Genomic DNA, 22431 nt, shown 5'->3' on the forward strand with positions numbered 1-22431 from the left:
GTTCTACATTTTTCTCCAGCTCTGTCCGGGACCCTCTATTGTGATCCCTGTCAGAGCAGTCAGTGGTGGTAGCCAGGCACCATCTAGTTGTGCTGGACTCAGTCTGGTGGAGGCTGTAGTTGTTGTGGTCATTAATCCTTTGGACTAATCTTTCCCTTGTATCTTTCGTTTTCTTCATTCTCCCTTGCTCCCAATGGGGTGAGACTAGTGGAGTATCTTAGATGGCCGCTCACAAGCTTTTAAAACCCCAGATACTACTCGCCAACGTAGAATGTAGAACATTTTCTTTGTAAACTTTGTTATGCCAGCTGAGCTATTTGTTCCCCAAGACTATGGTCCCACAGCCCTCAGCCCAGTAATTTGGTCCCTCAGGGAGTTTGGACGTGTCTGTGGCACTTCCATGACCTTGCCTTGGACAAGTTGTGCTGGCTTCCTCCAAAAAGTTTTTGCCAGCTGATTGTTTGGAAGTAGATCACCTAGCCTTTCTTCCAAGGCACCTCTGAGTGGACTCGAACCCCCAACCTTCCAGTTAGCAGCTGAGTGCATTAATCGTTTGCCGCACCCAGGGACTCCATGCTGTGCATAGGAAGCTGCAAATGGCAGCTGTGAGGGGAAGCTATGAGGATGCAAAGCAAGTGAGATCCTGCTTAGGGTCCACAGAGCTACTGATTTTTCCATCAACCAAGTGAGCCCTTTCTGAAACTCCCATGGTTCCTAGCTATGCCAATGGGCAAAAATTCTTTTTTGGATTTTGAAGGATGGATGTTCTTTGATCAATTATTTGTTCTAGCTTCTGGAGCCCAGCTCTTCCTAATGGAGATCTCAGCACTTCCCTCTACCACAGGCCAGCTCCCTGAGGCCCTTTCCCGTTTATGAGCAGTTGCTCTCGCCTGGAGGCTGCCAGCTCCTCTCCCTTTCTTGGAATCTCAGGCTGGCTTCCCTAAAAATGAGACCTCACGTGTGTGTGTGGGGGGGGGGACGGGGGTGTTGTAAGATTGGGAATTTTTCTGTGATCCAGTTTTTCTGTTTGGTCTGACCCATAAAGTGCCCGTGGTTCTTCCTTGATCTTCTTGAAGCTTAAAGAACATTATTGAGTTCTACTGTGGAATAAGTGCTAGGCTACACTCTCTGCCCTCAGGGAACTTGGACTCTAATCAGGAAGCCAGCACACATCCCAGGCTCCACATCAGGCTCCACCGAGTGCCAAAGGACCACACAACAATACTGCTGTGTGTTCAGAGGAGGGAGAGGTCCAGGTGGTGAGAAGGCCTGGGTGGGGTCTTTGGAGGAAGAAAGACCTGAGCTGGGCCCTTTCTTAGATCTTTTAAATCCACAAGTGCCAGGACACTCAACATCAGCATCTGTTCCAGAAAGTTCTGGGCTGAATGTGACCTAAGACAATCGGTATGTGGAGCAGGAGTCCAAGTGTCTGAGAGCAAAAAGTATTTATGCCTGTTTGCGGAGCAGTTAACCTGCATTGTTTACAGCCCAGGAAGCCAGAAGGTAGATAATTTGAAGCCACTCAGGAAAAGAAATTCTTCTAAAGAATGACTTGGATTCAGTATTATGTAACTTGTTTTTTTCTTAAATATTCCACCAGACTGTGAAGTCTGTCAGCAGTAGGGGGTGTGTCTTATTTGACTGGACTGGCATGTCAGAGGTTCTGACCAATTGACTGAGGAGCAAAGTCAGTGTCCAGGGTCCCAGCTACTGAGTGCAAACTCTCCACAAAGGCTAACACTGCTTGGTTGGAAATACAAAGGAACTGACACCACCTGGAATTTTCTTCTCTCTGGTACCTCCCTCTCCTCTTCTTATTTGCACTTCTAACCCAAACCCTGGCCACAAGCTCTGGGTACAACTTTTGTCCTCTAGGTAGAAGAAGGAACAATTCTGTTAACATATTCATGTGGCCCAGCACTAGAGGACAAGAAGCTAAATGATTTGTCCCAGGTTGGATAGCCAGCAAGTGGTGGGCCTTCTGACCCCAAATATGGCACCTTTTGTACAATGTTAGCTGTTACCTTGCTGGAGTAGGCAGGACTCTTGATACTCTTTGATATGTGGTTGTCTATATCTACTGGGCCACCACCCACCTGTCTCTCAGTTTGTCGTACTGTGGTAGCTTGTTTGTTGCTATGATGCTGGAAGCTATGTCACCAGTATTTCATACATCAGAAGGGTCACCCATGGTGTGTACAGGTTTCAGCGAAGCTTCCAGACTAAGACAGATTAGGAAGAAAGGCCTGGTGACTTACTTCTGAAAATTAGTCAATGGAAACTCTATGGATCACAATCCAGAACATTGTCTGACTCACTTGCTTTGGACATGCCATCAGGATGGATCAATCGCTGGAGGAGGACATCATGTTTGTGAAGTAGAGGGCCAGAGAGGGTGAGGGAGAGCCTCAGTGAGATGGACTGGCACAGTAGCCAAAACGATGGACTCAGACATGCTGGTGATTGTGAGGGTGACGCAGGACCAGGCAACGTTCGCTTCTGTTGTCTGTAAGGTTGTTATGAGTTGGAGTTGATGCCAGAGCAGCTATCTGTCTGTCTGTCTGTCTATCTCTATCTATCTGTCTATCTGTATCTGTCTGTCTGTCTATCTGTCTACCTACCTACCTACCTACCTATCTATCTGTCTACCTATCTACCTATCTACGTATCTATGCCCATAGGCACCACTGTCCTGCTTTTTGGCAGGCCCACTCTGACCTGAGATGTGTATGTGGCTAACATCTTGGGAAACCCGGAAGCCAGAGTCTGAGGCACCGAATCCTTTTCCAGGAACAGGAATAACTGGAGATACTTGTCTCTCACAGTGGCCCCACCTTTTGTGGTAATTGAGAGTGCCTTTCCTTGGGGTGACTCACTCAGAGAGGACCCCATTAGGTACTTAGAAGTGCTTTTCTCCTTTTATGGCAGTTCTGGAGACAGCAGAGAGAAGCCTCTTCACTGGGTGTCTCTGGGTGTCTCCCCACAACTTTAAAACTCATTCTCTGTCCACGCTGTTCAGAAGCCACGGTGCAGGAGCCATTGCTGGGATGTGTGCTGTTGTGTCTTCCATCACCTTTAGATACGCAGCCCATGTTTCCCCTCCCCCTGGAATGGGTCACTGTGTGTAAGCCTTTTTCATAGATCAAGACCTGCCATTGCCCCAGACAGGCCAGCCCTCCCTCTCCCCACCCCACTCCCAGACCTCAGGTCTTAGGTCTCAGATAACCACTTTGAGGGCTGGGTGCTGAGTCAACCTTACCTGCCTTTTGAAGAATGTCTTTGTGAGACAAGTCCCCTGCCAGCTGCTTCCCTCCCCAGGGGATCTGGGTTCCCCCAGGCTTCAGTGGGAGAGGGAAGAGGCGTTTAATTTATGCCCTCTGAGTTTCAATACAGCATAATGACTCACAGCTTCTAACACAGATATTAGCTGTTAAAGGCAATTAGTAAGCTGATCTTTGTTTTTTGTTTTTTTTTTGCTGTCTCATGCCCTTGTGAATGGAAGCAGGAAAGTGACAGGGCCTTTGAAGTTTGAAAAGGATTAAGTTTGTGCCTTGGCACACATTTTGGCAGAAAACGCTTAGTGAGTTGCAGGAGTCAGGTAATGCTTGGCTGTGGGGTCACAGCAGGCAGCCCCGAGCGCTCAGACAGGCACTTGCCTAGGCTGGTGGGGGTGCTTTGTGTGCCCTCCGCCAGCAGAGATTACAGAGCACCTAAATGAGACAGTCATGGTGGCAACAGCAGTGATAATAGTAATAATGACAAGCACCAACATTTCTGGGGCCTTTACAAAGTGCCAGGCACTATACCAAGTTCTTATGTAACACATATTATCTCACTCAATTCTCACAATAGCCCTGTGAAGTACTTTATTTGTCTCTGTTTCACAGGGGAAGAAATGGAAGTTTAGAGATGGTAAGTAAACTTGTCCAAAGTCTCAGCTGCTAAATAGAAAAACTGGGACTCTAACCTGACTGTCGGGCTCTAGAGCCCACACTCCCTGCCACGATCTTCTGATTCATGGGCTTTGGGGTCACACTGGAGTCCCTGGGTGGTGCAAACAGTAAATGCACTCAGCTGTTAACCAAAAACTTGGAAGTTCAAGTCCACCCAGAGGCACCTCAGAAGAAAGGCCTGGCGATCTACTTCTGAAAAATCATCCATTGAAAACCTTATGGAGCTCAGTTCTACTCCAACACACATGGGGTGGCCATGAGTTGGAATACACTCAGCAGCAACTGATTACTGTTTGGGGTTGCTTGGATAAGTACCTCAATTTTATCATTTGTGAGATGGAGACAGGAATTATATTTACCTAATATGGTTGTCGTATGGGTGCTATGAGGCAATCCACGTAAAGTGCTTTAAATGATGACCAGCACAACATATGTACTCAGCACACTTTAGCTGATACTTGCTGAGTTCCGCCCTAGGAGGGTGCTGGCACCCAGTGGAAACTTTGCACCTATGTTTAGCTTGAGGCTGGCTCCTGACAGCAGCTCCAGAGGTCAGATTTTCCTTCTTATGGAAGAAAGGCCAGGCCCTCTGGTGGACAGTACTGTTGCCCTTGGCGAACTTCTGGTGCACGGGGCTCCTTCCTCCTTAACATCCTCCTTTCCTCTTGCCAGGCTGAACTTCGGTGCACCCAGTTGGACCTGGACCGGAAACTCAAGCTGAATGAAGATGCCATTGCCAGGCTGCAAGCAAATCATAAATCTGTTTTGGTAAGGCTGGTCTGGGTGCCTAGTCAGTCTTCTGCACAGCTGAATGCTGCTGCAGGGTCAGTCAGGCCTGTGGGGAGGAGCCTGGTGCTGTGGGCCCAGCCCTCCATGTCCGTGGCTCCAATGGGAATTGTAGGTACGGTCTGCTGCAGCATGGGGTAGCCTCACCTTGCTGTTGAGATTTGTTATGAAAATAGTTTCTTTCAAAGCTGGTAAGTGGTTATTTTTTGATAATGTAGAGTGGTGCCAGGACTACTCTTGTAACAACAGCATTCTTGTTTTTACATTGCATATGCGTTCTTGATAAGGAGAAAATGGGGTGTGTGGGTAGGCAGCGGTGTTCAGTCAGAGCCCCAGGAATTATGCATAGTGTTGACATCTTCCACATGGAGGGTACTCTGCATGTGAGTGTCACCAGTACTGTGCCACGGCAGTGGGGAGAAGGAGTTGAGAACTGCTGGATTAGTGGACGGTCCTTGATAAGGTCAATGGTGTGCCTGGCCACTTAGCTTTAGTCTCTCTGGTTGATGACCACTTTCATATAAACTCCTAAGCAGACCCAAGCAGTCCCACAGATGTCTGTCATTAGTGGCAAACCAGTGACTGCCACTCAGGAGAATGTAAAACACTTACCCTAAGGCAGTGAGTCAGCGGCATCATCTTTGTATGCCAAGAATGATTTCTTCCACCCATTCATCCTTCCATCTGTCCATCCATCCGCCCACCTGCCCACCCATCCACCCATCCACCTATCCACCTGTCCATCTGTCCACCCATCCACCCGTCCACCCATCCGTCCGTCCATCTGTCCATCTGTCCATCCGTCCATCCATCCATCCATAAACTTGGACTGACTCTGTAAATATAATGTTTATTGAAGGCCTTTGTAAAAAATTTTCACTATATGAGAGTGCCACATGCACAAGGGTCATCACGTAAATCATTAATATTTGTCACAGTGATTTTGCTTTCTTTTTTATCTGAATGTGGCATCCCACTCTGCACATGTGTGTGCATCTGCTAGTTCCCGAGGACTGCAGTCATCTGCACACAGCCTAGATAATTTGTGGGGTCTTTGTACCTGATAGAGACACTGTCAGCTGAGATCTGCTTTCAGCTCTGATGCACCCAGTGGTCAGTTTAAGCAGGCAGAAGAAAATGCTAAAAAAGCTAGTTTATGCTACAGATTAGTATACTCAAAGTCAAATTATTAATTTACTGTGAGAAATATAACTACCAACTGAACTGAATAAATACATTTCCCTGGTAGGAATACTGATGTCAGGAACCTGAATAACAGCCCCAGCCTGTCAGAGCTGGAGGGATCTCAGAGATCATATAATTCACTCTCTCATCAAATGGATGAGGAGACTAATTTAACGATTGGCAAATAAGTACTTACACCCTAGAGACTAGTTGCCGTTGAGCCAGCTCCAACTCATGGCAACCCCATGTGTGTCAGAGTAGAACTGTGCTCCATAGGGTTTTCAGTGACTAATTTTCTTGAAGTATATCGCCAGGCCTTTCTTTTGAGGCACCCATAGGTAGACTCAAACTGCATTGCAGTAAATTCTTTTTCAAAGAATCTAGAATTCATATGAGAATAAGAGCTTCCTTTTACAATAGAAAATTGGTCTCCGATTTATGTGTTTCTCACATTTTTGTTTTTATGTGTTGAGTTCCAATAAAATCGGACACCTTGCTAACAGGTTCTTGGCTCTCTGCCCCTCCCCACCAGGTGTCAGTCTCGGAGGTGAAGGTGGTGGCTGAGGAGCAGTTTGGGGAACTCCTGGCCGCTGTGACGAAGGCCCAGTCTGATGTGATGCTCTTCTTGGAGGAGAAGGAGCAATCTGCTCTGAGCCAGACCAACGGCATCAAGGACCACCTGGAGCACAGGAGTGCACAGATGGAGAAAAGCAAGCAGGAGCTGGAGAGGGTGGCCGCCATCAGTAACACTGCCCTATTCCTGGAGGTAAGGCGGGTAGGGGGAGCAGAGGAGGCATCCATGTGACGGGCCCCAGGGAGTACCCATGCTCACCTCAACCTGTGTTAGAAATTTGGCTATAGAGTCAAAGACAGCTGGGTGGGGATGGCAGATTGTAGGCAACAATGGAACTGTTAGTGATAAGCGGGGTGCATGGAGAGCTGTGGGAACAGGGAGAAGCAGGTCTTGAGTCAACAAAATGAAGGAGAGAGAAGCTTGAACCAGGTCTTGGAAGATAAGTAAGATTCAAGGAGAAGAATGTTTCAGGTAGAGAAAACAGCATTGCAAAGGTGGAGAAGTTTGGTAAAGCATAGCAGCTTTAGGAAACTAAGGCATTTTAGCAAGGGTGGAGCACAAGACGCTGTGACATGAGGCTGCAGTACCAGTCAGGCATCAGCAGTTTATGACCAGAATGTTGTTGTTGTTGTTAGGTGTGATTGAGTCAGCTACAACTCCTAGTGACCCCACTTACAAGAGAACGAAACACTGGCCAGTCCTGCGCCATCCTTACAATTGTTGCTATATTTGAGCCCATTGTTGCAACCACTGTTGTCAATCCATCTCATTGAGGGTCTTTCTCTTTTTCACAGACCCACTGCTTTACCAAGCGTGGCGTCCTTCTCCAGGGACTGGTCCCTTCTGGTAACCTGTCCAAATTGCGTGAGACAAAGTCTTGCCATCCTCGCTTCTAAGGAGCATTCTGGCTCTATTCTTCCAAGACAGATTTGTTTGTTCTTCTGGCAGTCCATGGTATATTCAATATTCTTTGCCAACACCATAATTAAAATGCATTAATTTTTCTTTGGTCTTCTTAATTCATTGTCCAGCTTTCACATGCATATGAGGCGACTGAAAATACCATGGCTTAGGTTAGGCACACCTTAGCTGCCAAAATGACATCTTTGCTTTTTAACTCTTTAAAGAGGTCTTTTGCAGCAGATTTGCCAAATGCAATGTGTTGTTTGATTTCCTGACTGCTGCTTCCATGAGCACTGATTGTGGATCCAAGTAAAATGAAATCCTAGACAACTTCAATATTTTCTCCGTTTATCACGATGTTGCTTGTTGGTCCAGTTGTGAGGATTTTTGCTTTCTTTATGTTGAGGCGTAATCCATAGTGAAGGCTATGGTCTTTGATCTTCATCAGTAAGTGCTTCAGGTCCTCTTTGCTTTTAGCAAGCAAGGATGTGTCATCTGCATATCGCAGGTTTTAATGAGTCTTCCTCCAATCCTGTTGTGGCGTTCTTCTTTATATAGTCCAGCTTCTCGGATTATTTGCTCAGCATACAGACTGAATAGGTATGGTGAAAGGATACAACCCTGACACACACCTTTCTTAACTTTAAACCACACAGTATCCCCTTGTTTTGTTCAAATGACTGCCTCTTGGTCTATGGACAAGTTCCTCATGAGGACAATTAAGTGTTCTGGAATTTCCATTCTTTGCATTGTTATCCATAATTTGTTATGATCAACAGTTGAATGCCTTTGCATAGTCAATAAAACACAGGTAAAACAACTTTCTGGTACTGTCTGCTTTCAGCCAAGATCCATCTGATATGGGCAGTGATATCCCTCATTCCACGTCCTCTTCTGAATCCGGCTTGAATTTCTGGCAGTGCCCTGTTGATGTACAACTGCAACTGTTTTTGAATTATGTTCAGCAAAATTTTACTTGCATGTGATATTAATGATATTGTTTATTTCTGCATTCTGTTGGATCACCTTTATTTGGAATGGGCACAAATATGGATCTCTTCCAGCTGGTTGGCCAGGTAGCTGTCTTCCAAATTTCTTGGCATAGACAAGTGAGTGGTTCCAGCATTACCTCCATTTGTTGAAACATCTCAGTTGGTATTCTGTCAATTCCTGGAGCCTTGTTTTTTGCCAATGCCTTCAGTGCAGCTTGCATTTCTTCCTTCAATACCATCGATTCTTGATCATATGCTACCTCCTGAAATGGTTGAACACGGACCAAATCTTTTTGGTACGGTGACTCTATGTATTCTTTCTATCATCTCTTGATGCTTCCTGCATCATTCAATATTTTGCCCATAGAATCCTTCAATATTGCAACTTGATGCTTGAATTTTTCCTTCAGATCTTTCAGTTTGAGAAATGCCAAGCATGTTCTTCCCTTTTGGTTTTGTCTCTCCAGGTCTTTGCACGTCATTATAATACTTTACTTTGTCTTCTAGAGCTGCCCTTTGAAATCTTGTGTTCACCTCTTTTACTTCATCATTTCTTCCTTTTGCTTTAGCTACTCTATGTTCAAGAGCAAGTTTCAGAGTCTCTTCTGACATCCATTTTGTTCTTTTCTTTCTTTCCTGTCTTTTTAATGACTTCTTGCTTTCTTCACGTATGATGCGTTTGATGTCATTCTACAACTTGCCTGAACTTTGGTCATTAGTGTTCGGTGCATCAAATCTATTCTTGAGATGGTCTCTAAATTCAGGTAGGAAATAGTCAAGGTTGTACTTTGGCTCTCGTGGACTTGTTTTAAATTTTTTCAGCTTCAACTTTAACTTGCATATGAGAAATTGATGATCTGGTTCCACAGTCCATCCCTGGCCTTGTTCTGTTTAGGGATACTGAGATTCTCCATCATCTCTTTCCAAGGATGTAGTCGATTTGATTCCTGTGTATTCCATCTGGTAAGGTCCATGTGTATAGTTGCTATTTTTGTTGTTGAAAAAAGGTATTTGCAGTGAATAAGTTGTTGTTTTTGCAAAATTCTATCATGTGGTCTCCGCCGTCATTTCTATCACCAAGGCCGTATTTTCCAACTACCCATCCTTCTTGTTTCCGATTATCCCATTCCAATAACTAGTAATTGTCAATGCATCTTGATTTCATGTTTGATCACTTTCAGACTGCGGAAGTTGATAAAAATCTTAATTTCTTCATCTTTGGCCTTCGTGGTTGGTGCGTGAATTTGAATAATAACTGGTCTTCCTTGTAGGTGTATGGATATTATCCTATCACTGACAGCGTTGTACTTCAGGATAGATCTTGAAATGTTCTTTTTGAGGATGAATGTGATGCCATTCCTCTTCAACTTGTCATTTCTGGCATAGTAGACCATATGACTCTTCAATTCAAAAGGGCCAATACCAGTCCATTTCAGCTCACTAATTCCTAGGATATCTATTTCATTTTTGATGACTTCCAATGTTCCTAGATTTGTACTTCATACATTCCACATTCCAATTACTAATGGATGTTTGCAGCTGTTTCTTCTCATTTTGAGTCATGCCACATCAGCAAGTGGAGGTCCAGAAAGCTTTACTCCAACCATGTCATTAAGGTCGACTCTACTTTGAAGAGGCAGCTCTTCCCCAGTTGTATTTTGAGTATCTTCCAACCTGAGAGGCTCATTTTCTGGCATATATTAGACAGTGTTCTGCTGCTGTTTATAAGGTTTTCACTGGCCAGTCCTTTCAGAAGTAGACCTTCAGGTCTTTCTTCCTAGTATGTCTTAGTCTGGAAGCTCCACTGAAACCTGTCCACCATGGGTGACTCTGCTGGTATTTGAAATACCAGTGGCATAGCTTCCAACAAACATCACAGCAACATGCAAGGCACCACAGTATGACAAACAGAGAAGTGGTGGATGACCAAAATAGCTTGTTCTTTATCATGAAGTCTTTAGGCCAGGGATCCTGTGATCACATCAGTTATGTTTGATAAGCCCTGATGGCAGTGTATGGAGGACTGCCTGGTGGGATGAGACTGGAGATCTGCTGCCTTTCAGAGAGAGCAGTGTGTACCGGGGTGATTGAGGAAGGCTCCTGGAGCAGGTGGGGCTTTTTCATTACAATGTACCATTATACAGTAAGTGATATCCCATTAGAACCACGTCTGGAGAACATGGAGTTTTGCAGGGAAGGAGCCCTGAACCTGTCACTGAATGTTATTAGCTGCTGTCAAATCGGCTTGCCATTCATGGAAGTCCCGTGCACAATGGAATAAAACTCAGCCCTGTCCTGTACCATCCCCATGATCATTGTGGATCAGACCGTTGTGATCCATAGGGTTTTCATTGGCTGATTTTTTTTTTTTTATTGTACTTTAGATAAAGGTTTACAGAACAAATTAGCTTCTCATTAAACAATTAGAACACATTGTTTTCTGACATTGGCTAACAACCCCACGACATGTCAACACTCTCCCTTCTCGACCTTGGGTTCCCTATTACCAGCTTTTCTGTCCCCTCCTGCCTTCTAGTCCTTGCTCCTGGGCTGGTGTGCCACTTCAGTCTCATTTCGTTTTATGGGCCTTTCTAATCTTTGGCTGAAGCATGAACCTCAGGAGTGACTTCATTACTGAGCTAAAAGGGTGTCCAGGGGCCATACTCTTGGACTTTTTCCTGTCTCTGTCGGGCCAGTAAATCTGGTCTTCTTTTGTGAGTTAGAATTTTGTTCTACATTTTTCTTCAGCTGTGTCTGGGACCCTCTATTGTGATCCCTGTCAGAGCAGTCACTGGTGGTAGCTGGACACCATCTAGTTGTGCTGGACTCAGTCTGGTGGAGGCCATCGTAGTAGTGGTCCATTAGTCCTTTGGACTAATCTTTCCCTTGTATCTTTAGTTTTCTTCATTCTCCCTTGCTCCTGAAGGGGTGAGACCAGTGGAGTATCTTAGATGGCTGCTAACAGGCCTTTAAGATCCCCGACACTACTCACCAAAGTAGACTGTAGAACATTTTCTTTATAAACTATGTTATTCATTGGCTGATTTTTGAAAGTAGATACCAGGCCTTTCTTCTTAGTCTGGAAGCGCAACTGAAACCTGTTCAGCATCGTAGCAACATGAATGCCTCCCCTGACAGACAGGTGGTGACTGGGTATGTGGTACATTGGCTGAGAGTCAAATCCAGGTCTCCCATATCAAAGGTGAGAATTCTACCACTGAACCACCGTTGCTCTCTGTCACTGTGTGGTTTTTAGAAAGTCAGTTAACCTTTTTGGGGCTCAAATCCTTCATTTATCAAATGAGCAGGTTGAAGCAAGTAACTTCCAAGACTCCTCTCCCTTCTAATATGTGTAAATACAAATATTTTTTCTTGATTCTGTTTTTGAAAAAATTCCCTTCTAACTACAACAAACATAAATCTTTATTGTGGAAAACTTGGAAAATACAGAAAAATGTGAAGGAAAAAAATCACCCATAATCCCTTCACTCAGAGATAACCAGAGTTGGAGAAGTAGACAGAGAAAGATGGACAAAAATACTGACAGAATGTCCCTCTTTCTGCCCATTCCTTTGCTTTTCAATATCAAACTACAAAGAAAATATGAATAATGAAAAACCAGACTTCCTTTGTCATGGGTTTCCTCAAAATGCCTACCCAAAGGGTACATGTATAATTTTGCTTTGCTGTCTTTTCTCCTTTTATAACTTCATTTTTAACATAAAAAAATTTAATATGTATAAAATATATTTTAACATAGGATTATTTATTTATTTATTTTGGTGAAAGAGAATTTATTTTTCCCCAAATTGTTAGTCAGGTGAACCAATACTATTTATTGAATAATCCATCCTTTCCTCCACTGATTTAAAATGCTACTTTTATTATGTATAGTACTAAATGTATATACAATATTAAAATATTTATCTATCTTTTTCTCTGTCAACTCTCTGGTTTTGTTTTTTCCTTCTGTTCCATTGATCTGTCTAACTATTTTGTTACAACTGTTTTCATAACTAGGTTTTCTCCTTTATCTGGTTTGCTCTTCAATGCTTCAACTATATTTGAATTTTAATAATATTTTAACATCTGAAAGCAATTTTTCCTTATCACCATGTTGTTTCAAAACTTAAGTGGTTTAATGTGATTATCTGTGTGAAAACCCTTTGCAAACTCTAGAGTACAAGAATTACAGAAAATTATTTATTGAGTTGAATTGACAAAGACAAGGCAGCACTCCTGTCAGAAGACTTGCTTGTGGTCTTTAGAATGCTACAATCAGCTCCTTCGTTCCTGCTGTGGCTTGTGTTTAAAATAGCATAGGAAAGTACTAAGGGATTGTTATCTCTGTCCCATTTATGTGAAATATCTGTAATAGGCAAATGCATAGAGATAAAAGTAGATTAGAGGTTGCCGTAGGCTGGGAGGGAGATAGGGATGGAGAGTTTTTGCTTAAGGGGAACAGAAGTTCTTTTTGAGGTGACGAAAAAATTTTGGAAATAGTGATGATGGTTGCACAACATGGTGATGTAATTAATGACACTGAGCCGTATGCTTAAAAACGGTTAAAATGGTAAGTTTTTGTTATATGTATTTCACCACAATAGAAATTAAAAAAAAAAAAAAGCAACTTGAAAATAAAAGAAAGTGTTACCTCCATTTGGGGTGTTGGCATCAAATGTGTTCTTGTACTTTGTCCCCAGTCTGGGCTGTCTAACAGAGCTGTTCATGGATGTCTAGTATCTCCTCATTTCTAACAGCCTGCTTTCCCAGTGTAAGAGATAAGTGCTTTCCATGTTGTCAGCTGCAAGCTGGACGCTTTGTGTACACTTCCTTTGTGTAATACACATTGCTATAAATCCCATTTTATAGATGCAGAAACTGACATAATGAAGAGAGAACCCCAATTTAAGAAACACAGAAGCTAGAACAGCTTCTGCCATTTTTCCTTTTCTGCAGGAATACTGCAAGTTTAAGAACATGGAGGAGACTGCCTTCCCGAGTGTTTACATTAGACTCAAGGATAAGCTCTCTGGCATTCGCAAGGTCATCACGGACTCCACAGTACACTTAGTCCAGCTGCTGCAGAACTATAAGGAAAAGCTCCAGGAGTTTGCCAAGGAAGGTGAGAAGCATTCTGGGTATCAGCTGTGGTATGTGTGTCTCTTGGAGTGGTTGATACGAAAACGAGAGAGGACAAGGAAAGTGAGGGCGAAATCAGGGCGAATGTCTTGTTTTTCAAAGCCATCCTTTGGCCAGTCCGTGTTACTGATGGACTTTTATCTTGATGATTTTATTTTACAGCTGAGTCCCAGAGAAGATGAGTTCAGCATATCATGCAGTAGACTAGCATTTGTAAGACTAGCTTCTCAGGTGGCTGATGCCTGTACTTCTAAGTGAAATCCAGTGAGTTTGGAATCTTTTTTGGTTTATTTTGCTTCATCAGTGAGAGAAATATGGTCCATTGAGATGGTTCTCTGAGATGTTACTGGAGTCTGGCCCATCCTTCCCCCAGGAAGCTCTGAGTAGGGTGGCTGGGAAGTCCTGCTCTTTAGGTTCTTCTGACCACCTGGACAGGTGTACATTCACAACTCTTTGATTTTCTAGAGGAGTATGACATCAGAACTCAAGTGTCTGCCATCGTTCAACATAAATATTGGACCTCAAAACCTGAGCCCAGCAGTAGAGAAGAGTTCCTCCAGTGTAAGTTATGTGAACAGCTTCTCCTTCAACCGCTGATGTCAGCATGCTTCGCTGAAGCAGTAACTGCCATTTTTCATATAGGTTTCAGGTTCTTGCAACCTCTTGTCCATCCCTAAATGATACACTTTTAAATTTTAATATTTTTTAATTTTCATTTTGAAACAATTCTAGATTTACAAAAAAGTTGCAAAAATTGGACAAAGAATTCCCTTTCATGCAGCTTCTCCAAATGTTAACTCCTTATACAGCCACAGTACATTGATAAAAAAGAGGTCATTAGCATTGATACATGCTATCAATTAATATACATAATTTTTTCAAATTTCACAAATTGTTCACCAGATTTCCACCAATGTCCTTTTTCTGGCTCACACTCCAATTTAGATCACAGATGTCTTCAGGTCTTCTTAGTCTCCTCTAGTCTGGGACAGCCCCTCAGTTTTTCTTTGTATTTCATGACCTTGATACTTTTGAAGAATCTGTCTAGTTACTAAATGACACACCTTTGAGTCTAGCTTGGCCATAATCCATTTACCCTGTTTTTATGTAATATTGGCCTGGTCTGTTAACATTATTAAAAACACTGTATTTCTAATAGTTGTTAGCTGTCTTTGAGTCAGTCCCCAACTCGTGGCGACCCCATACACAATGGGATCGGACAGTTGTGATCCATAGAGTTTTCACTGGCTGATTTTAATTGATACTTCATTATAATGAACAATTCCACAAGGTTTCATCTCCTAGGAAGGGAATGACTGTGTAATCAGTGCTCGTGTTCATGACATTTGGCTAATTCATCTTTTTGGAGCATGCTGTGACTACTCCTGCTTGGTTTCTGCGGTGACCATTGGCAGAATAACTCTGGACCCCTTTTCTCCCTGGTCATTATGAGGACCTAGGGCTTTGGTGACTCTCTCCTATTCTTGACCAGCTCCTATTTTTCACCCAGATCCTTTTGGCTTCCACACAGTTTCCTTTATTTATTCTTTCCTGCTTCCTGATAGAAGCACATTTATATTTTATAAACAGACATAACTAATACAAGAAACCAAATACTCCTTATTCTTAGCATTAAAATAAAAGTTAAACATGTTTTTATAATCTCATTTCTTTTATATTACAAATATCTTTTTTGACATATAATATTAACTTTTCTGAGTATTATTACAAACTGTTAGCCTTTTATAGACCCAGCTTGTTTCAATTATCAAAGTTTTGCTGCTCAAATTGTCAACTTGGCCAGTCGTAATCACTTTCAGGGTGGCCTTTTTCTCCATTAAGCACCACCCTTGACATTCGTAAAAGCACTGTTTCTTCCTGACACTAAAAAATATACATATATATATTCCAGACCCATGTTGATTTTTCCTTGCCCCAAGACATAGAACCACTTACCCTCCAAGGAGACCTGCATCCTTTTAGAGGAGAAGGATATTATTGTCCAAAATCCAGATAAGGGTTGACATAAGCGCTGGTAGTAGGGCAGGAGTGCCACTGCTGGTGGTACACTCTTAGTAACTCAGAGCTGCAGAGTATGTGCCTTTTAAGTTGATGAGCTCATGCTCATTTTTCCTTTTTAACTTCTGTCTGTTTTTTCTTGCATCATGTGTTCTTATTGACTACTAAGAATTTCTCTTACATAAACACAAAGAAGTTAGGAAAACTCTGGGTTAAACTAAAATAATTTTAATTACAGGATTTTTATAGCCTTTAATATGCTAATCCATTTGTACATTGATCAATCAGGTATAAAATATCAAATATCCACGTTTTTGCTTCTCTGTTTAGCTGCCCACGCAGAGCTTCTTTCTCTGACCATAGCTACCTGGAGTTGTGTCAGATCTCACAAGTTAAAAGGACACTGTCCTTCAGACTGCCAAATAGGCAGATGCCAGCTGCAAGTTTGGGAGATGACGTGACACCCTCACTTCTGACCTGCTGGCTACAAATATGGGGTTTTCCCAGTACACCTTCATGATGCCAGCTGCAAGCTCAGAGGCCTCGCCTGAGCTCCCTCACTTCTAACCTGCTGGCTATAAATTTAGGGATTCCCTCTGCCCCTTCAAGATGCCAACCACAAAGTCAAGGGTTCCGTCCCCTCACTTCTGACCTACTGGCTCCCACAACTTCTTTGGATTCAATAATTTGCTGGACTGACTCACAGAACTCATGGAAAGTGCTATACTTATGATTACACCTTTATGATAGCAAAACAGGATGTAAATGAAGAGATGCATAGGGCAAGATCTGGGACGGTTCCCAACGTAGAACTTCCATGTTCCAAGGGATGCACTCTCCTCCCACGTGCATTGATGTCTTTCACCAACCAAGACACCCATGGAACTTCCATGTCCAGAGCCTTTATGGGCTTTATTACATAGCCATGACTGATTGCGTCAGTCCCCTCCCTCCTGTGAAGTCAGCTGATATCAGGCCAAGTAGTGGTAGTGCTCTTTCTGGTCAGGCCAGCCCCCACTCATTAGCACAAACCCCCAGGTGTGATCTAGAGGTTTAGATAACAAAGGCACCTCAGTTACTCAGGAAATTCCAAGGTTTTAGAGTTATCGCTCAGAGACTAAGGACAAAAGCCAACTTACTTGTGCTCAGTAATTGTTTACCCCACAATTTGGCTTATTAATTTATTTAAACATCTTCTCTGTGCTATAGCCCCAGGATAGAGTCCCACACAAAATATGGAGCTTATAGATTAGGAAGAAGATCAGTATTATACAAACACACAAGTAAATTATTACAAATTGTGATGAGTACCATGAAGTTTAAAAAAACAGAGTGCACTGAAAGAAAATAATGAGGAAGAGTATGATTCAGATCGGGGAGTCATAAAGGGTCTCTGAGGGCATGAACTCTCCACTGCAACCTGAAAGGATAAGTAGAAATCATTTGGACTAAGAGTAGGGCAGAGACTATATCATGGAGGGAATAGTCTGTGCTAAAGCCCTAATGTGGCTGTAGTGTTGGGTAGGTCTGCGGTCAGAGTGGCTGGAGTAGGGGGACCAAGGGGGAGAGGACAGGAGATGAGGTTGGGGACACAGGCAAGGGCCAGGTATTCAGGGCCTTGCAGAGCAAAGTGAGAGGGTCCCAGTTTTATCTTTAGTACAAGGGTTTTATGTTGAGGTGACATGATTCGCCTTAGCCTACACCTTTGCGCAAGCACTGTGGGTCTGTCATGGAGAATGTATTGAAGGGTAAGAGATAGGTAGGTAGATAGGTAGATAGAGTAAGACCAGTAAGGAGCCTGTTGCTCTAGCCTGGGTGAGATTTGGTGGGGACTTAGGTGGGGGTTGAAGCCACGTGGCTGGAGAGAAGTAGGTAGAATCTACCAGACTTTCTGCTGCTTCTGTGTGTGGGGAGAGGTGAGGAGGATGAGGGCAAAAGAGATGTCAAAATAACTTTCTCATTTTGACTTGAGCAACTGAGTGTATTCTCTGGGATGGGGGAACATGGAAGAAAAATACGTTTGGGGAAATGTTCGAGAGTTCACCATGTTAAATATTGGTCAAGTTTTTTAAAAAAATGAATAAATCAAACATGAATGTATGTGTGCCTATTTCCCCAAACCCTTGCCAACACTGGGTAGAATAGTGGCTGGCCTTCAATATATATTTGTTGGAGGAATTAATGAGTGGGTTAATGAATATTATTTCTTGATTCAGTTCAGCAAACAATGCAGTTATTGCCAAGCAGTTTGAGCTTCAGAAAGGAAGAAAGTGGAGTGACCTTTGTTCTCCATTTTCTGGTTTTTGCCCACCTGCTTTGGACAAGGAACAGCAGCCTGGGCCAACAGAGAACAGGGAGAGTTGATGTTGTCTCACATTTCGGAGCCGGCTGGGCTTCTAGTGTTCTCTGTGTCTCAGCTCTCAGTTCTTGAACCCCTAACCCTGCCTTCTCTATCTCCTCAGATGCCTGTAACATCACCTTTGACCCGGACACGGCACACAGGTATCTCCGGCTCCAGGATGACAACCACAAGGTCACCAACACCACGCCTTGGGAGCATCCCTACCCCGACCACCCCAGCAGGTTCATGCACTGGCGGCAGGTGCTGTCCCAACAGAGTCTGTACCTGCACAGGTACTATTTCGAGGTAGAGATCTCTGGTCCAGGCACCTACGTTGGCTTGACCTACAAAGGCATCGATAGGAAAGGGGAGGAGCGCAACAGCTGCATTTCTGGAAACAGCTTCTCCTGGAGCCTCCATTGGAATGGGAAGGAGTTTCAGGCTTGGCACAGTGACACAGAGACTCCCCTCAAAGCCAGTCCTTTCCGGAGGCTAGGGATATACATCAACTTCCCAGGAGGGACCCTCTCCTTCTATGGCATAGAGCCTGGTGCCATGACTCTGGTTCACAAGTTTGACTGCAATTTTTCTGAGCCAGTCTACCCTGCCTTCTGGCTTTCCAAGAAGGAAAACACCATCTGGATTGTGGATCTAGGAGAAGAACCTGAGAAGGCAGCACCACCCTCAGTGGAGGCTGCTTCCTAGACTCCGGGATCCATATCCCATGCCTTTGCTAGCCACAAAGATGGGGCAGCAGTTTGCATTTGAAGGGGGACTTGGGGGTGTTAATAACTGAGGGTGTTAATCAGTCCGCCAGCAGTGATAGTTGGCTTTCAAAACCACAAGGGTCCGTGAACCAAGAGAAGGGTCCCATCTGCTCCCCCTGCTCCATGCAGTGCTACTCTGTACCTTCATAGTTAGCCTCAGGCGTCTCCTCCAGGAAGGCCTAGGTCCCCTCTGTGTCTTCCAGTGACATGCTCCTGTCTGTGGAGGTAAACCTCACACTGTGCCCAACATTGGTAATGAGGAATCTTCAGGATGACCACAGAGTTTGCAGAGTAATCGTAATAAATTGCTAACGTTATTGGGCATTTCCTATATGCCAGACACTGTTTTAGTGCTTCTGTGCATCACCTCATTTAATCTTCACAGAGACCGCATGTGTAGATGCTTGTATCATCCCATTTTGCAGAGGGAGAAACTGTGGTCCAGGGTGGGTAGCTAACTAGTCACATGGTCAGTTAATGGCAGAACTGGAATTCACGTTTGAACTTCTAACCGCTATGCCATACTACCATCCTTATTATGTCATGGATGTTGTGTATAAGGTAATAAACCACCTGAAAAGTATTATTATGGACACAGAGAGTCGTAAACCTGCCTCTGACAGTTTGCAAATCCCTGTGCATGCACCTCATCTGACTGAGCCATCTATCTGTGCAGTGGCAGAGAGCTCACCACACCAAACCCAAAACCAAACCTGTTGCCATGGTGTCAATTCTGACTCTTGGTGACCCCATGTGTTACAGAGTAGTAACTGCTCCATAGGGTTTTCTTGGCTGTAATTTTTACAGAAACAGGTCACCAGGCCTTTCTTCTGCAGTGCTGCTGGGTGGGTTTAAACCACCAACATTAGGTTAGTAGCTGATTGCAAACTGCTTACACCACCCAGGGACCTTCTCACTACTGCACAGCACAGCTCATTCTGGTTTTGGACAGCAAGGACTATAAGAAACTTCTTGTCTGAGTCCAGTCTTAGTTTGGGTGACCTCTGGGGAGGGGCCTCAGTTCTCTCCTGAAGTCTGTGAAGTACCTGGCGTCTCCTTCACAGGAGGCTCTTCCAGCCGTGGAGGGCAGCGCTCATGTCCGCCCTAGAGCTATTCTTGTTTTCACACTCTGTTTCCCACTTTCCTTCATGGTTTCTAGACCTTTCCTCCCTGACCGTTGTTTTCTGTCTTGATAGATAAAGAGCTAAGACTCCTCAAGGGTTTAGTCAAACTACAAACCAAGTCACAAACCATCTTTAAATGAGGACATAGCTGAGGTTCCTGGCGGGGTTCACCAGAAATACAACCCGCGTCAACCCCGCCTTTCCCTCTTCTGCCAGTCTGATAATCCTACGTCAACAATGAATTTCTTCAGCATCGCTTGACTTGCTTCCAAAGCTCCCATCCTATATTTGTGTCTGATGACTTATACAGTGTAGGATTTAAATTTATTTTTACCTTAATTTCATCACATTATTGCTGCTTGCTGAGAGAATTTAGACTCATGATTCTGCATCCAACTTATTAGCTCTCCTTACAGGCCAGGTGTCATGTGCAGAATTGGAATAATTTCTTCTTAAATCTTAATCTTGTTGATAAAAATATGGAGTGGGGTAGGGCCAAATACATGAGCCCTGGTGGTACAATGGTTAAAAAGAGGAAAAAGAGGTGAAGAGAAATGGTTTCATTTTTACTTGCTTTTAAATATACACAAAATGGAGCAGTCCAGTTATATCTGTTTTTATTTGGGACTTCCAAGTTTCTCTGCAAAATTCTCAGGAAAACCCCTTATTAGACTTTGCGTAAGGGAGCCCTGGTGGCAGAGTGGTTAAAGTGCTCAGCTGCTAACCGAAAGGTCAGTAGTTTGAATCCATCAGCCACTCCACAGGAGAAAGATGTGGCAGTCTGTTTCCATAAAGATTTACAGCCTTGGAAACCCTGTGGGGCCATATAGGGTCATTATGAGTCAATATCAGCTTGACAGCAATGGGTTTGGTTTTTAGTTTAGGACCAAATACAGAGTCTAAGCCCTTTGGGTTTAGCTGTTCAGTAAATTCTGAATTGGTAAAGCCAGTTGCCATCGAGTTGATTCCGACTCACGGTAAGTATACGTGTTTCAGAGTAGAACTGTCCTCCGTAGGGCTTTTATGGCTGTGACTTGTAGATCACCAGACCTTTCTTCCAAGGTTTCCTGTTATGGATTGACTTGTTTCTCCCCAAAATATGTGTTGTAATTCTTAACCTCTATGCCTGGCATATAATCCCATTTGGGAATGACTTGTCTTTTTTGTGTTAATGAGGCAGGATTAGTGTAGGATGTGTCTCGAGTCAATGTCTTCTGAGAAATAAAAGAGATTAAACAAGCAAGCAAGCTAGCAGAGATGGAGGAAAAGCAGTACCAAGCCACATGATCACCCAGGAGCAGAAGGTCAAAGAGACAAGGATCTTCCTCCAGAGTTGGCAGAGAGAAAAAGCCTTCCCCTGAACCAGCACCCAGAATTTGGTCTTCTAACCTCCTAAACTGTGGGAAAATAAATTTGTTTGTTAAAGCCATCCAGTTGCGGTATTTCTGTTATAGCAGCACTAGATGACTAAGACAGTGCCTGTAGGTGAATTTGAACCGCCAACCTTTCAGGTAGTAGCTGAGTGCTGAACTGTTTGTTCCAGCTGGGGACTTTGATACATTGGTAGAATTGTACAGTAATGTCTGTTTATCCACAGGACATGATGAAGGACTTGTTTCAATAAGTGGTGGAAATCAAGATATGCTATGGCTACATGTCCTTGATCTACCTGTCTAATGATGCTCCCAAAAGAAAATGAGGTCAGCTTTGCCTGCCTTGTTTTACTGAACCCGTGTGGGTTGCTGATGCTGGACACTTACTTTTCTAAATGCTCAAGAAATATTTGATGAACTATTTTAGAATTCTGCCTTGGGTTAATGTCAAGTTTACTAGTTCGTTGTTTCCAGAATCTACCTTCTCTTTTTGAAAATCAAGGTAGTTCTTTCTGTCTCCCGTCCTCTGCCATTCTCCCTAATTTCTCAGAGATCACTGGCTGGCTTGCAGTCAAACTGGTAAACTGCATCAGTGTCCTAAGAGGTATTGTTAGACTCATATAACAGGAACTCATTAGGTGTCTCCTTACTGATCTTGAGCTTCATGTCCCTGTTGGCTCTTTATGTCCGTTAGTTTTCAGTTTCAAGGCCTTTGTTCTAGATATAAAAGAGAGACGCGAAATAAGAGTTGGGTATATTTCCTTTCCTTATGTTATTGCTTCAAGCAATGGGCTTATATTTTTCTTTTTCTCAGTCTGAAAACTGAAAATACCCTAACCAAGGAAATACAAAAAAATAAGGAAAGTAAAAAGGAGAACAAAGGTCCACTTTGTATTCCCTGGCATTTTCCCCAAGCTGTGTAAATGTGTGCCTCTGTTCCTCATTTACTCACTCTTGTCTCCTCTGCCATTGTGTACCTTTGTTTTGGAAAAAACATCTTCCCTCATCAAGAGCTCCCTCCGGTGCTAGATTGTTTTGTTCCTTTACTAGGCCATTTGTGATTACAGAATCACCAAGTAATTTTAGCCACTACATAATTGAGGCTTGTCTCAACTTTTTGAAATCCAAATACATATTGCATTTTCTTCCAGAGATTCGAGTAAATTCCCACATTCTCCTAAGATTCATGATGAAATGATGAGATGGGTACGTATACTGACCCAGTCATAGAGCTTATATTGCTCTCTCCTGCATACTTTTGGAAAGACTGTC

At 43.4% G+C, this 22431-nt stretch overlaps 1 protein-coding gene across 1 annotated transcript in view; it reads left to right on the top strand.

Annotated features, from left to right (window-relative positions):
• Nucleotides 1–22431, top strand: part of LOC101348432 (F-box/WD repeat-containing protein 10) — a 105560-nt gene that overhangs the window by 3790 nt on the left and 79339 nt on the right. Inside the window, exons 2-6 of the mRNA XM_023730982.1 lie at nucleotides 4626–4721; nucleotides 6457–6690; nucleotides 13353–13518; nucleotides 14001–14096; nucleotides 18017–18595. Of these exons, the coding sequence (XP_023586750.1) occupies nucleotides 4626–4721; nucleotides 6457–6690; nucleotides 13353–13518; nucleotides 14001–14096; nucleotides 18017–18595 (1171 nt within the window). The remainder of the gene's footprint in view (nucleotides 1–4625; nucleotides 4722–6456; nucleotides 6691–13352; nucleotides 13519–14000; nucleotides 14097–18016; nucleotides 18596–22431) is intronic.

This window comes from Trichechus manatus, unplaced genomic scaffold, assembly GCF_000243295.1.
Source record: "Trichechus manatus latirostris isolate Lorelei unplaced genomic scaffold, TriManLat1.0 scaffold00040, whole genome shotgun sequence".
NCBI classification, from domain to species: Eukaryota; Metazoa; Chordata; class Mammalia; order Sirenia; family Trichechidae; genus Trichechus; species Trichechus manatus.